The following is a 15,422-nucleotide window of genomic DNA, read 5'->3' as shown; positions in this document are numbered from 1 at the left end:
CGCCGCCGTTTTTTTTGAAAGATACCAAAACTTGGGGTAATTAGTGACCCAGCCAAACAGATTTCACCCAATTATCTCTAAAACTAAGGGAGTAGCACCCAAAATAAAATCGCTGGTATGTCGTGGCACGAGTCACCCCATCCCCCCCCCCTTTGTAGCCGGGGAAAAAAAAATAAATCTTGTGCAGAATATACACCCCTGATCAACGATATATCTTACTGTTAACTATCTATCTATCTATCTTGCTGTCAAATATCTATCTTTCTATCAACTAAAAAAATGCGGACATTTTAAAAATTTAGATTGCGCGGCTTGTGTTAATAGTAGAAAAATGTTATGCATACCATTAGAACCACTATGAAGTCTATTTTTTGGAAATATAAAAACGATTCCTGTGCTACGTATAGTTTAGGAGCTATGTGGTAAAATGTCCCAACTGACTTAAAACTTGACTTGTGAGTAAATCATTAAAGATTAAATTAAAGGGTATGCAAATAAAAATATGTACAGGGTGAGTCAGAAAAAAACGGAGTTTTCCAATTTTCTGATACAACCAATAGGAATATGGAAAAAACAATTATAGGTTCTTGTTCTCTGTAAAAATATACATTAAACTTAGAAAAGGTGTTTTAAATATCTCTAAAAACAACGTCGCTTTTTTGAGCATAAATATTTCAAAAAGTGTGTGTGATGACTTTTTCGGCCATTATTTTGTACTTTTTAGGTAGATTTATTTATAATAAAAAATGTCCACCATTCTAAAAAGATAAACAAACATATTTTATGATTATTAAAATTTTATTCAACAGATTGTAAATATTTAACATCTTAAAAATACAATTTATTTAAATTAAATTATCACATTATAAATCAAACGTTTTGTTGTAATCTATTGTTAAGATTTAACCACCCCATGACCGGAAAACCAGCTCATGACCGGAAATATTTCATCTTGTTTCCTAAATTCCTCCCCTTTCCCCCTGAATTTCCTCTATATTTGGTGCAAGACTGGATTTAATCTCCAAAATCTCCGCCCCCTTTTGACAAATTATACTTGTGTGTTATAATTCATCATAATAACTTCATTTAAATAAGGTAGGGTTTCTAAAAGGCATTTTTATTTTGAAAATTCAAACCTTTATAACTTTTTTATCTTAAGTTTTTTTTGTCAAATAAAAAGGTTTTATTTTCTTTTTACTATAAGCTACGTTAGTATAGAAGATTCTTTTGAACCACACGCATCACAATCAAGAAATATGAAAAAATGACAAATTGCAGTATTCTAAAAATGCTTTTGTGAGGAGCCAAAAAGCATTTCACCTTTAAAACTCATTTAAGTACTTTTCTTAGACCTTTTTCTAAATGAATATTGAAATTTCAAGATTTTTTTATACAAAATAGATGAGTTATTTAAATTTTTATTAATCAACATTTTTAACACAAGGCATTTTTTGACACCATACACCTATCATAGAGGCCGCATTTTTAGAGATAATGAAAAACACCTTTTACAAGTTTGATGTGCTTTTGTACAGAGAACAAGGACATATAATTATTTTTTCTGTATTCCTTCTGGTTGTTTCTAAAAATCGAAAAACTCAGTTTTTTCTGACTCACCCTGTACATCTTTAAAATTTTAATTGCTCAGCTTGTGTTAATAGTAGAAATACGTTATGCATACCATTAGAACCGCTATGAAGTCTATTTTTTGGAAATATAAAAATGATTCCTGTGCTACGTATAATTTATGAGCTATTTGGTAGAATGTCCCAACTGACTTAAAACTTGACTTGCGAGTAAATCATTAAAGATTAAATTTTTCCACTTTTCTTACATTTATCAATACAGCTCCTAAACTAAAAATAGCACAAAAATCGTACTTATATTTCCAAAAAATAGAGCTTATGACGGTTCTAACGATATACATAGCATTTTTCTACTATTCACACAAGCCGAGCAGTTTGAATTTTAAAAATGTCCGCATTTTTGCATACACTTTTTTTTATCTTTAATGATTTACTCGCAAGTCAAGTTTTAAGTCAGTTGGGACATTTTACTACGTAGCTCCTAAACTATAAGAAGCACAGTAATGGTTCTTATATTTCCATAAAATAGACTTCATACCGGTTCTAACGGTATGCATAACGTTGTTCTACTATTAACACAAGCCGCGCAATTTAAATTTTAGAAAGGTACATATTTTTTTTATATACTTTAATCTTTAATGATTTACTCGCAAGTCAAGTTTTAAGGCAGTTGTGACATTTTACCACAACGCTCCTAAACTATATGTAGCACATGTTTGCACACCCTTTATCTGTCTACCTGAGAAGATTGGTAGACATCTGAAAGAATTCAAACAGCTGAGTATCTCTGAATGAGGAGGAGATCTTCCTATGCTTTGTCAGGCTTCTGGTAGCGTCTGGATCACTGTAGGGTTCACAATTATACAAGTGCTTTTTAAAAACTTTTAATGAATGATTTCTGCAAGGAGGAAGAGACGTTGAATTGCTTATTACACTAGTCCCCAAAGTTTTACAATGTTTTCATATTCGTTTTAACAATTTTGACTTTTATAGATTTCTGATTGGTTGGTTTATTAAGTTGGGTGTCAAAACGTTTCCACCACTATACTAATTGTAATCTACAAAAAGGTATAATTTTGTGTATCATCATTGGGGATGTATGTACATCAATTTATCGGCCATTGTCTAATCCCTATAGATACCTGGATTTCTGGTAAAATTTAATTGTTTATATTATCACTCGATATAGAATTATATAAAAAATTTAGTTTAATAAAAGCAGGCACAAATGAATTCAGGGATCTTCAGGGATAAGACAAAGGACGATTAATTTATGATGTACAGCGTACACCTCCAGTGTTCCACAACCAGTCGACATCTAAGTCCCCAAAGTTTTGAAGCCATGGAATGAGAGCACTTAACAGTCCTATTAGTTAGGATACAAACAAGGATGACAACATCCATAAAAGCGGAGCTATGAAATGGTAGGAAAAACGAACATAACCACTTGTAGAGTACCATAACTGAATAATCAGAATATTAATTAACAATTAGAAAAAAAATTTTAAGCAAATTTGTTGAAAAACTGCGCTCATACAGGATAATGTCTAAGGACATACATACATTTTTAGGACTTGAGTATAGATATGCTTTGCTTCTAACATTGTACTTTGTTGTCCTAGGAATCAGTATTCCAAAAATCAGATCAATCGCATAATTCTATCATATAATTATTTGCTGTTAAAAAAGATAAAAATCAACATGTTTAAAATGGACGTACGGATATTCTGGTAACGATTATAGAGTTGCTACGATTTTTTATAGAAAAGCTTCGCTTTTAAGAAAGCAAAAGTATAATTTCCTTATTTGGTTCATTTCACATGTTAACTGAGAGAGAAGCTGAATACCCAACATACACTGTTCTGCCGTTCCTAAAAATAATGTATAGCATTGAAACATGGGTGTATGTTCTGTATAGTTTTTTTTCCTCTGCTGCAAAATATTTTATTTACCCCCTCCCCAGTTTTTTTTCCTAGGGAGGGGTAAAAAATGGAAAAATGATTTCAGTACTCGTTATCTTATAAATTTCCCTCCCCCCTTTTAGCAGGGGAACCCATGCAGAATATAAACACCCCTGTAATGAAATACAATAAAAATAACAATTAGGTATCTTTTCTTCTACCTAGTGGCTTAACCCACCCAATTTTTATTTGGGTTTGATTTTTTTCTCTATTTTTACCTACCTATCTTAGTTGTGTTTTATCTGCATTAATAACTGCAATATCGTAACAAAATGTGTAAACGTTCTAACCAATAATATGGCCGGATTTTTCATACACTGTGTTCTATGTGGTCTAATTTTTTATTAGGGGTCTAGATCTGTTATATTTATTACTTGAACCTACCTCCAAGAAACTTGTTGACATCGTCCATAACATTTCTGAAGATAAATTCGTTCTTTTCTGAATCAAACCAGCCAAGTTTGGTTATTCTGCTGTATAAGGTTACCATACCCTAAAAATATACATAAATACAGGGATCTAAAGGGATAATACACCGAACAATAAATTGATGTACATCACATTCACCAATGATGAACAAAATTACCCCTTCTGTAGATCAAAATTACAGTTGAAAAGTTAAAACACTGCTAGTTTTAACCAATTAAATTTTAGTAATAGTATCCAAAGTTTTTTAGGTAACAAATGAGTGAACAATAAGGTACACCGACAAACGTCCTACTACGACAAACGTCCTAATGTGACAAACCTCCTAATGCGACAAACCTCCTAAACGACAAACCTCCTATACGACAAAAGTCCTAAAGGACAAACCTCCATATGCGACATCTCTTAAGTAAAACCTACTAAAAATTTTTTAAAATTAAATCTACCAAAATTTGGGGAAAAATATTCTAAAATAAATAGAAAATTTCGTTAATGATTTTAAATAAACTAAAGGTCAGTAGTGCAAGGGTGTATCGGGTTCGAAACCACTCCGTTTGATAGCCAACACAGACTTTGGGAAAACTGTCGGACAGATTTTTAAATTTCAGCCTGTGTACAAAGTTATTCAACAAAAAAAATTAAATTTTGAATTAGGTCCGTATGTATTATCGCCATTTTGGATTTTAATGTTCAACTTTTTTAACAGTGCAGTGGTGGATTTTGTCCTCAAATTTTGGAAGATTTTTTTTATTTACCTAATAACTTTTGATAATTTTTAGGACTTTTTACTTAAGAAATGTCGCATTATGATGTTTGTTCCTTTAGGACGTTTGTCGCATTAGGGGTGTGCAGTCCAATCTAACGGCTGTCCATTTTTAGGTCGAGCCAGAACAGAAGATTGCTTTCAGTCTACTGCGGCAGATATTATAAATCCTTGTAGCAGCCATACAGGAAACAAAATTAACATCTAAATCTAAACCTAAAAAAACTCCAAACTATACGTTTATCCGAAAAGACAGAATCGGAAAACAGGGAGGAGGACTTGCCTTCCTTGTGCACAACAGCATCATATTCCAGCTTGAAAAGACACCTCAAGCTCTGACTGATGATAAACACATTGAGAGTCTAACCATCACTATCCCCTGTAAAGGGAATAATCTTAAAATACGGAATGTTTATATTCCACCTGTAGGTAGCTGTGAAGAAAACTACAGCCCTGCAATAGATCACCTCTTTGATGATCTTAATGATACATCAATGATTCTTGGTGACTTCAATGCACACCACCCAGCTTGGTTCTCTGAAGCCAATGAAGACGCCAGAGGTAGGCTGATAAATGATGCCATAAATAACAACAATTTTGGCATCCTTAATGAGGATTCCCACACCAGAGTTATGAATCTCACTAAAACATCTCCAGATATAAGCATTGTTTCATCTGGCTTATTACCATCATCTGACTGGAAAGTTGAGAAAAAACTTGGATCTGACCACCTTCCAATTGTTGTATCTCTGGCAGCTGATGTTAGAAAACAGAAAGCTGAAAATAGAACTTTCATAAACTTTGAAAAGGCTAACTGGGAGAAGTTCACTGACATGACTGAAAAAGAATTTACTAAAGCCACACCAGTTACCAATGTTTACAGTAGTGAAAAATTCTTCAGGAAAAAGATCTATAATGCTATACCTACCGAAACAGCTGCTCTTATTGACGAAAGAGATAGATTAAGAGAAGAAGATATAAACAATAACTCAAATCACAACTCTAATAGAATTCAAGAGCTTAATCAAGACATCAATAAAAAGATTAGGCAACACAAACTTGATAAATGGAAACAACATTTAGAGAAATGTGATAAAGGATCAAAGAAACTGTGGAAGACAATCAAAAACCTTAATTGCCCCCAGAAACAACCCACGAACCAAGGTATCAGTTTCAATGGAAAAACATACAATGATCCAAAAGTTATTGCAAATAAACTTAATCAACAATACACACCTGGGAATCCATCTAAACCTGTACAAGAAACACATAGAATAGGCAGAAATCTGAAAAAGAAAACATCAGATCCAGATATAATATTTACACCTGCTGAAACTCGAGAAGCTGTTAGAAAATCTAAAAATTCTAAAGCTTTGGGACCTGACGGAATCTCACCAGTAATGCTTAAAAATCTTGGCCCTAAAGGTATTGAATTTCTTACCAACATCTACAATTTCAGTGTTAACAACTCCATGATACCATCAATATGGAAAACAGGAAGAATAATACCTTTACTGAAACCTGGGAAACCACCAGAGGAAGGAACCAGCCTCCGGCCAGTTTCACTACTTTGCCCACCAGCCAAAACCCTTGAAACCTTGCTCCTACCTTACATAAATGAGGCAATCCCTCTTGCAGACCATCAGCATGGATTTAGAAAAGGTAGATCTACTATAACAGCATTACATACTATCTCAGAGCACATTACTACTGGTTTAAACGTGAAGAAACCTGTCAACAGAACAGTGTCTGTTGCCATAGACTTGTCTAAAGCATTTGACACTGTTGACCATGGCCAGCTGCTGAAAGACATCTATGAACTGCAGCTAAATGAACACATCAAGAGGTTTCTTAACGCATACCTAAATGGAAGACAAACATATGTTGAATTCCGAGGCTCAAGATCTAAATTTCGCCAGATGAATCAAGGTGTACCACAAGGAGGAGTTTTGTCACCTGTACTTTTTAATCTCTATATGTCCAAGATGCCTCTACCACCATCAAACATCAAATTAGTGACATATGCAGATGACTCGAACATTTTAGGCTCAGGAACAAAGATTGACCCAATTTGCAGTGATATTAATGCTTACCTGAACACCCTTGACGAGTGGTTCAAAAGCAGAAATCTCTTTATATCACCATCAAAATCTACTGCAACTGTATTTACAACAGCAACAAATGAGGTAAACAATGAATTACCCATTCAAATTTGCAATGAACCAGTTCCTACTGTTAAGAAGCCAAAATTTCTTGGTATAACCTTTGATAACCTTCATAATTTCCGTCAACATACATCTGACTTACGTAATAAACTGAATACCAAGAACAATGTTCTGAAAGCTCTTACAGGTACAGACTGGGGGAAAGAAAAAGAAACAATTCTTTCAACATACAAGGCAATTGGACAGTCACTGATCAATTATGGCTGTCCAATCTGGACTCCAGCAATATCAAATAGTGCCTGGGATCAACTGCAGGTTGCCCAGAACACAGCTCTGAGAACAGCTCTTGGCTGCCATCTTATGACCAAGGAAGACCACCTACATGAAGAGTCCAAAATCATGCCTGTACGCGATCATTGTGAGATGCTTGCTAAACAATATCTTTTAGCTACACAAGTTGGAAACCATCCTTCTCCAGTAAACTTGTCATCTCCTCCACCACCCAGGCTTATGAAAAGAACACTAAAGACCAAATTTGGCAAGGAGATCAAGAACATGACCAAAGGGAGAAAAATTGACTCTGTAAAGTATAAAGCAGACCTGAAAAAGATACATACTTCATCTGTTAAGAAAACCATCAAAAACAGAAAAGTAAATCAGGTCCTGAATGCTAAACCACCAGAAGTCAATGAATCTGAAAAAACACTCCCAAAACGAGCAAGATCCACCCTAGCTCAGCTCAGGTCAAGTTACAGTTGTAAACTCAACAGCTACCTATCCAGAATAGATCCCAATATAGAAGACAAATGCCCAGATTGTGGGGGTTCCCCACATACTACACAACATTTGTTCTCATGTCCAGCGAAACCAACAAGCTTGACAGTAAAATCACTATGGACTGAACCGGTTGAAGCAGCCAGATTCTTGGACCTAACCGAGAATTTACCCTCAGATGACAATGGATAGTTGGAACGGGCTACTACTACTACTACTAGATATTATAAATAATCGGTCTGTTCTTTCTTTTTTCCAATTATTCAAAAACAAAACTTTTTTCAGACCGTCTATCTATAATGTCTGCCGGCTCTTAAGAGAAATCTAGGCTGGCACTATCCAATATACAGGTAGAGCTGCCATTTCTCTTTTATTGTACCCTAACCCATATTGTATATAAATTACGGGAAGGGAAAACTAAGGCTGGTAGCTAGGATAAAGCTTTAGGTTTAAACTGATTTATTAAACATATTAATATTTAATTCTTTCAGCAAACCAACATCAACCTGCCCCCTACTACCACGACCTTGATAATTCCAGAAACATATGCCCGGACAACCACAGTGGTAACCCGGGATACTGGAGGACCAGAGGCTGGAAAGAACAGGAAGCAGATTTGAAGAACACACTGTATAAACAGCAGGTACAAAATTTATTCCAGCAAAGTGCCTAGAAGTCTTTGTGTCTGCCTGTTAACAATATCTATCTTAGCCAACAATTTGACTTTGACAAGGGGGTATGTCGTTTAGGAGGTTTGTCGCATTATGAGGTTTAGGACGTTTGTATCTTTAGGAGGTTTGTCGGTGTACCAACAATAACATGCTTATAAAACTTTGGGTAAAATTAATTTACAGTCCAATGTCTCTTCCCTCCCTAGATAAATACGAAAATGATATAGATACATACTTCATAGTAAGAAAATAGAATAGTTTGAATAATAGATATAGAATGCGTGGATATTGTGATAGATTCTCGCATACCCTGATGTAATATTTCTCCCAAATAGCTTGCTAATAAAACGAAACTCCCCCCTTTCTTTATGACTTTACCTCATCTCATCCCCCCCCCCACTCCACCCCATAACCAATATCTAAGGACAATGTTAGCAACCCTAAATTGACAACAAAATTTCCCATGTCACAATATCCACGTATTCTATATCCATTGTTTGGTAAGACAATCCTTATACTAAAGTAACAGGATGTTTGTTTGTCTATGTACTGTGTATCTGTATATCTGTGTGTCTGTACCGAAGGATCTTGCTAACCACTGAACCGATCGGGTACTCCTTAACAGGGTAGCTTCGCATAGGTCCCGGGAAGGTTGATAACTATTTTTTTTTTTTTTGGGGGGGGGGGGGACACCACCAACCCCCCCAAAATATGAAACTCCTTACCCCCCCAAAAAATTTTTTTAACTAAAATTAAAAATGAGGGAGGGTGGCACCCCCTCCCAAAAAAAAAAAAAAAATTTCGCCCCCCCCCCAAAAATTTTTATACTTTTTCTTTTAAATTTTAAAAAGGAAATTGGGTTATTAAATTTGACTCTCTCCTCCTCAAGTGCCCCTAGAGGCCTCTAAGGGCGTAGCTGCTAGTAAATAAATAAAGTACCTGGACGACATAAGGAGGAAGTTTGAGGTTTGTCCAGAGGTAGGTGAGAACATAATTTCTGATGTCTATTCGTTGCTGAAGATCCAAAATCTTAATTAAATATCATGAACATACATGAAGTACTTTTCAAATCGTCAGTGGCGCTAGGTGGCCCTTCATAAGTAGGACAAAAGTTGAGGTTCACTTTGGTTGCGAAAACCCAACTAATAAATGTATACTAAACATTATCATGAAATAAAAAATTTCAGCCTAACAATGTTTAAGAATAAGACAAAATTATAATTTATAAAGCTTTTAATCTTCTTATTTTACTACAATATGTTAGGTAGGTATAAACTTATAACGTATTTGTTATTCATATCTATTTTACCTACAAAATTCAAGCTTCTCAATTTTTTTTATGAGTAAAACAAAATCATAATTCTTAAATATTATAATCAATTTTACATTGCCTACCTATTCATTGGGGAATTTAGATTATTTTGGTAGGAAACTAATCTAGAAATTTTATTTAATATCCCTAAAAACTAAAATTAGAGCGTAAAAATCTGGATAAGATTGGAAGATTTTTCTAAAAAAAATTCGAAGATTTTTTAAATGAAAATTGAAGTCTAACCTGTGTTGCTCTGGAAACCAGTTTTGTTATTGTGGTTGTTGCCAACAGCTGAGAATACGCCGAGTTGCCACGGTCCAGCAACAGCTGACATTTTCCTAAACAGAAGGATAACAAGTTATATTAGTAGATAGTTACCTAAATAGATAGCATCTTATTATAAGAGTAATTTTAACAATCAAATGCCTAAGTATTGTACATTCTTAACAAGATTTATGTTTTTACCAGTCAGGTTATAAAATAGTCTAAAACCATACCGAGACTTATTATTAGAAATAAAATAGCCTAAAACCATCTCAGGACCTATAAAAAGTCCACTGGAAAGAAGAACCATTTCGGTTCAGCGGTTAGCGAAGTCCTTCTCTAGATACAAAAAAGCTTACTAATTCATATAATAGATAATATCACCCTAAAAATAGGCCCGCCCCCCCCCCTCTTTTTTCACCCCCTCCCCTTTTTTTCATCTCCCAAAACGGGGGGTGCCCAAATCTGCCCAAAAGGACCGATAAAGGGCTGCCCAAAACCGCCCGCCCGATATGCCAACCCTGGATCCCATGCAAAATATACACTCCTGATCAAATGACAGATGACAATTTCATAGATGATTTGATAACGAATTATTTTACCTAGGCTGTCAGGGCTGTTTTGAAATGTGACCAGAGCTTTTTCTGCTGTGTCGCGCTCATTGGCATCCTACAAAAAAAAAGATCTATAGTATAGATGTATATACATATAATAACTACCCCTTTTCCATGACCTTTATTTGCACAAAATATAAATGAACAATAGAAGTACAGAGGTGTTAATTGCAATTATATTTTTTTCACCTGAATGAATTGAACAAAATACTAATTGATTTTTAAAAAGAGAAAAAAAACTTGAAATTTTTATTGCAAATGTTCTAAAATAAATAAGTATTCCAGAGAAAACCTCAGAGTAATAAACTTTGATGAAGAAAATAACATTTTAAGGTAAAGACAAGTATTCTTAAACAAGGGTAACAACATCCAAAAATACCAGTTCAGTTCTCATAAAAAGAAAAAGAAAGAATATGCGAAAAATTCGTTTTAATAAAATAGGTATATGTATCTATTTTGTTTATGCTTGGCCGACACACAGACGGACCAAGTAAGTCATGAAATGGATGCTCAATAGTACAGGGTATCATTTCAGCTGTCTATCTGCAATAGCAGCCCAGAGAATCACATTTCATTAGTACAGAGATCCATATCCAAAAATTTTAGCTGTAGCCATCACAAAAAAAACTTAATACTTTTCCCTAACCCAATATATTTTAAGCTGCAGTTATTATGAAAAGAAAAAGGTGTTCAAACCTTCTAGTAATTTTGTGATTAGCTAATGAAATAGTATTATTTAAAAATAGTAAATTTTCATAAGGAAATTAAACTTAAGATCATATCAGAAGGTTAAAGAATGATGAAAAAAAGTTTTTATTGTAGATTCTGATTATTCCTGGCATTCATAAGTACCTGGATTAGTGGTATTTTATATTAAAAATCAAAATTGTATTTAAAATTAGTAGGTATTTTGAACTTAAAAGAGGATAAAAAATAAGTTTTTGCAATAAAACTCCTTTCTATTTTATGATAAATTGATCAAACACCAAAAATAAAACAAAGAAAAGTTTGTAAATACTTTTGAAAACAAAGTGTGGACTATTGAGTGCTCTGTCTTTGTCTATTAATATTTTCATTTAATGACTCAGAGGAAAAAGTTAATTTGTTATGTTGCATTTTCACCTGCACAAATAAAACTAAATGTAATAAAAATCTTGATGTTTTCTTCTTATTCTTTTCAAACTTTAATTTATTCCATGATTGAAATTCATTACCTCAAATGAATTCCCCCTTATAATGAAATAACTTGAAAATTATGGCGGGGAAAACATTACCTCTTTATTACAAAAAAAAATAAGGGGGACGAGGGTTATCAGAGGTGGTTCTTAAAAAAATTTGCCCCACTAATCGCTTAGTGGGGCAAAATTGTTTTCGTGAAAAATCCACCAAAATCACATTAAAAATCTACAAAAATTAAACAAAATCATAGAAGGGTTATTAACATAAGATTTTATTTAATTTTTGTAGATTTTTTATGTGATTTTGGAGGATTTTTCACGTAAACCAATTTGCCCCACTAGCGATTAGTGGGGCAAATTTTTTTAAGAATCCACCACCTCAGTACTCAACAGTAACTTTGTGGGAATGTACCCATTAAACGTCATAATGATTCATTTACAGACTGGCCAGCCAATTTTAAAAATAAAAAACGTACATAACGTACACAAAAAAAATACGTTACGTACATAAAAAAAGTAAAAAAACGTACAAAAAACGTACATTCCAAATAAAAATAAGTTAAATAATTTCCTAGTTACCTATTATCAATACATTTAAGTCTACTAGCAGCTACCTGTAAAGGAGAACCATAGCGAACTGACAGACACAAGATATCCTTTTACTCTATTCAAAAGAACTAGCGTCTACGCTCCTAAAGGCCTCTAGGGGCACTTGAGGAGGGGAGAGTTGAATTCAATAAAAAAAACATGGATGACAACATACATAAGTAGCGAAGCTCAAAAGTTATTTGTAGACATCTGGAAAAAAATGAACTTAAAATCGCAATTAAAATTCATTTTTGGGGGGAGGAGGTAGTTTTTTTTTCTAAAGTCAATTTCTCTTGGGAGGGTGGATGGTGATACTCTTCCCCAAAATAGTAACTTGATTAGGGGGGGGGGGGAGTTGAATTCAAAAACCCATTTTTTTATTTAAAAATAAAAAGTAAAAACAAGGATGACAACATCCTTAAGTAGCGAAGCTCAAAAGTTATGGATGGAAATCTGGGAACTATATAAACTATAGAGTAGTGTCGTAAAAAGTAAGCATTTAACTTATTTAAATAAATCACAAAACCTTTTAAAAATATATATTAACGTGAAAATCTAGGAATAAATTCAGCCCCCCAACCAATAAGCAAATCTCAATGAAATTTAGTGGAAGTATTAAGAATGAAAACTAATACAATCCCTGAAAATTACAACCGTCTATCAGGAATATGAGTTGTGAAAATCACAAAAACCTATACATCTAGGCATCGATCTAGCACTGCAACAAATAGACAAACCTTAAAGAAACTTTTTGAAAATATGTAGAATGTGAATTTATTTATTCCCTGAAAATTTCAGCCGTTTATCTTGAATAGAAGTCGAGAAAACCATGAAAAAAAGAAAATCTAGGAATAGATCTAGCACCCAACCAAAAGGCAAATCTCAATGAAAATATGTAGAATGTGAACTTATTCAATCAAAAAACAGGAGCCGAGAAAATCACGTTTCTCCGATAGCATAACGGACTGACAAAGTGATTATAGAGTAGCTTCGCTAATAATTTTTTTAGTGAGGGAAGGGGGAGTAGACCACCCCCATTTCTGATTTCAATTTTAAAAAGAAAGAAAAAATAGGGGAAGGGTTGTGATTTTTTTCTAAGAGTAGTTTCTCTTGGGAGGGTGGTTGTACCCTCTCCCAGGACCTATAAGAAGCTACCCTGTAAAAGAGAACCATATCGGTTTAGCGGTTAGCGAGAACCTTCTGTACAAATAAACTGACAGAGAGACATACATCCTGTTATTACGTACTAATTATATTCTATTAGTAGTAAGTTTTTTGTCTGATGCTAATAGCCTACAACCTCACAAAGATCATGTCGGTTCAGCTGTTAGCGAGATTCTTTGTTACAGAAAAAAAGGATTTATAGGATAAACATATAATAGGATATAGGGTTATTTTGTCTATTGCTAAAGATCTCAGAAAATACTAGTCTTTAATACAAAGTAAATCAATGCCTGTCTGTCTAAAGCTTAAGATCTTGGTAACCGCTGAACAGATTGGGTTCTAATCTTCAGGGAATATATCTACTAGTCCTGTGGTAGGTTTAGGCTATTTTCTTAGAGTGTGGGAAACCCACCCCCCCCCCCAAAAAAAAATCAACCACCCCTCAATTTATTTTTGTAAACTAATGCAAATCAGCAGGGTGGGGGAACCCCCACCGCACCCTGGGGCGAAGCCTAAATGAAAAAAATAATCACAATATTTTTTTATATTTTTTTTTGACAAATTTCCAACAAACGATTCTATAAAAGAGGGATACGAAAACCTCTAATCCTAGTAGAAAGTAAAAAGCTTTAAGTGTCCCTCCCCCAAAGAAAATAGCAAAAACCATCACAGGACTATTAGGTATATTCCATGAAGAGTAAAGCACAATAGGTTCAGTGGTTACTGAGATATTAAGCTTCTGATATACAGACAGACAAGCAGACGGACAGACATCATTCTTCTTTGCATTATAGATAATATACTAGTTTAGTAATACTTTTTGTACAAATACAAATAAATATACAAATACTTTTATACTTATATTTGATTCTTATTCTTTAAAAACTGAAGATACCAAAAAATAAGACCTCTTAATCCTACACTGTGCACTATATGATATCTCGGAAAATTTACCCCAAGTATATAAAGAATTTGAAAAAAATTATCATAAAATCTATTAAAGGGGTAGTAGCATGAAATGCATTTAAACTTGAATTTAGTCAACTGCATATCTCTTTCTGTTCAATAGTTTAAACTATATCTATAGGACATATATTTCAAATCCATAAATTTAAACTGTAAGTTCTAATAACATATATGCATAATTTACATACATATTTTTGTTCTATGGAAATTGAAGATATTATTGAATTTATTTAAATAATACACCTATTGTTTTTGCAAAAATTTTCATACAAAACATACAAATTACTTTTCTGCTAATATTTGATTCTTATTATTTTTTAAAAAACGTAAAACGTACAAAAATACAAATTTCAAAATACGTTACGTACACATATCAAAATAACGTCCAGAACGTACACAGATTCGATGCGTAACGTACAAAACGTACAAAACGTACACTCTGGCCAGTCTGCATTTACCAACCCCCAATCCAGGGACATCCAAGCTTTTTTGAGGGGGGGGGGGGGATAAGATGAGAGGTTTTAAAGGTTTGAGAGGGGTAGACACATCCTCAAGTCCCCATGAACGTCTATGCCCATACTTATGTATCTGTACCTGAGATTCATATAAAGATTTGCAAAGGGCCTCGATTCGTATCACTTCCTGCAACTCCTTAATAACAAAAACAATTTTTATAAAAATTTAAATGTACAAAAAATACTTTCTTTGAAAAACGAAAGGTTACAGTATCTTTTTTTAATCTTAGGAGGACTTTATGAGAAGAAAAAGATACTCAATTGATACACCTGGGACCTGACCTATGTCTGGAAGTCCTAGCTGAGCATGGAAATCCTTCTACCCTTACTATTAATGTCGAGCAGAAGTAGGTATGAAGTGTTTGTGCCGATATTCGAACCCATCACATCCCCATCGATGACAGTCGATATCATGACAATAGCACTAGGTCTTATCTAAACTTAACTTTTTTAAAAATTCTTTAGGCTACCCGAA

General features: G+C 33.8%; 1 protein-coding gene across 7 annotated transcripts in view; it reads right to left on the bottom strand.

Moving 5' to 3' along the window:
- The window catches only part of Ranbp16 (Ran-binding protein 16), a 76,219-nt gene that overhangs the window by 60,363 nt on the left and 434 nt on the right, over positions 1 to 15,422 (bottom strand). For all 7 annotated transcript variants that reach the window (XM_080145696.1, XM_080145694.1, XM_080145695.1 and 4 more), the window contains exons 2-8: positions 15,027 to 15,083; positions 10,525 to 10,591; positions 9,902 to 9,996; positions 9,286 to 9,375; positions 3,932 to 4,040; positions 3,390 to 3,457; positions 2,326 to 2,432 (exon numbers count right to left, since the gene is read on the bottom strand). In XM_080145696.1, coding sequence (XP_080001822.1) covers positions 2,326 to 2,432; positions 3,390 to 3,457; positions 3,932 to 4,040; positions 9,286 to 9,375; positions 9,902 to 9,996; positions 10,525 to 10,591; positions 15,027 to 15,083 — 593 coding nt within the window. The remainder of the gene's footprint in view (positions 1 to 2,325; positions 2,433 to 3,389; positions 3,458 to 3,931; positions 4,041 to 9,285; positions 9,376 to 9,901; positions 9,997 to 10,524; positions 10,592 to 15,026; positions 15,084 to 15,422) is intronic.

This window comes from Acartia tonsa, chromosome 13, assembly GCF_053477335.1.
Source record: "Acartia tonsa isolate MP-2025a chromosome 13, ASM5347733v1, whole genome shotgun sequence".
NCBI lineage: Eukaryota > Metazoa > Arthropoda > Copepoda > Calanoida > Acartiidae > Acartia > Acartia tonsa.
The sequence above is the reverse complement of the archived record's forward strand: the minus strand, read 5'-3'. Positions and strand labels throughout refer to the sequence as shown.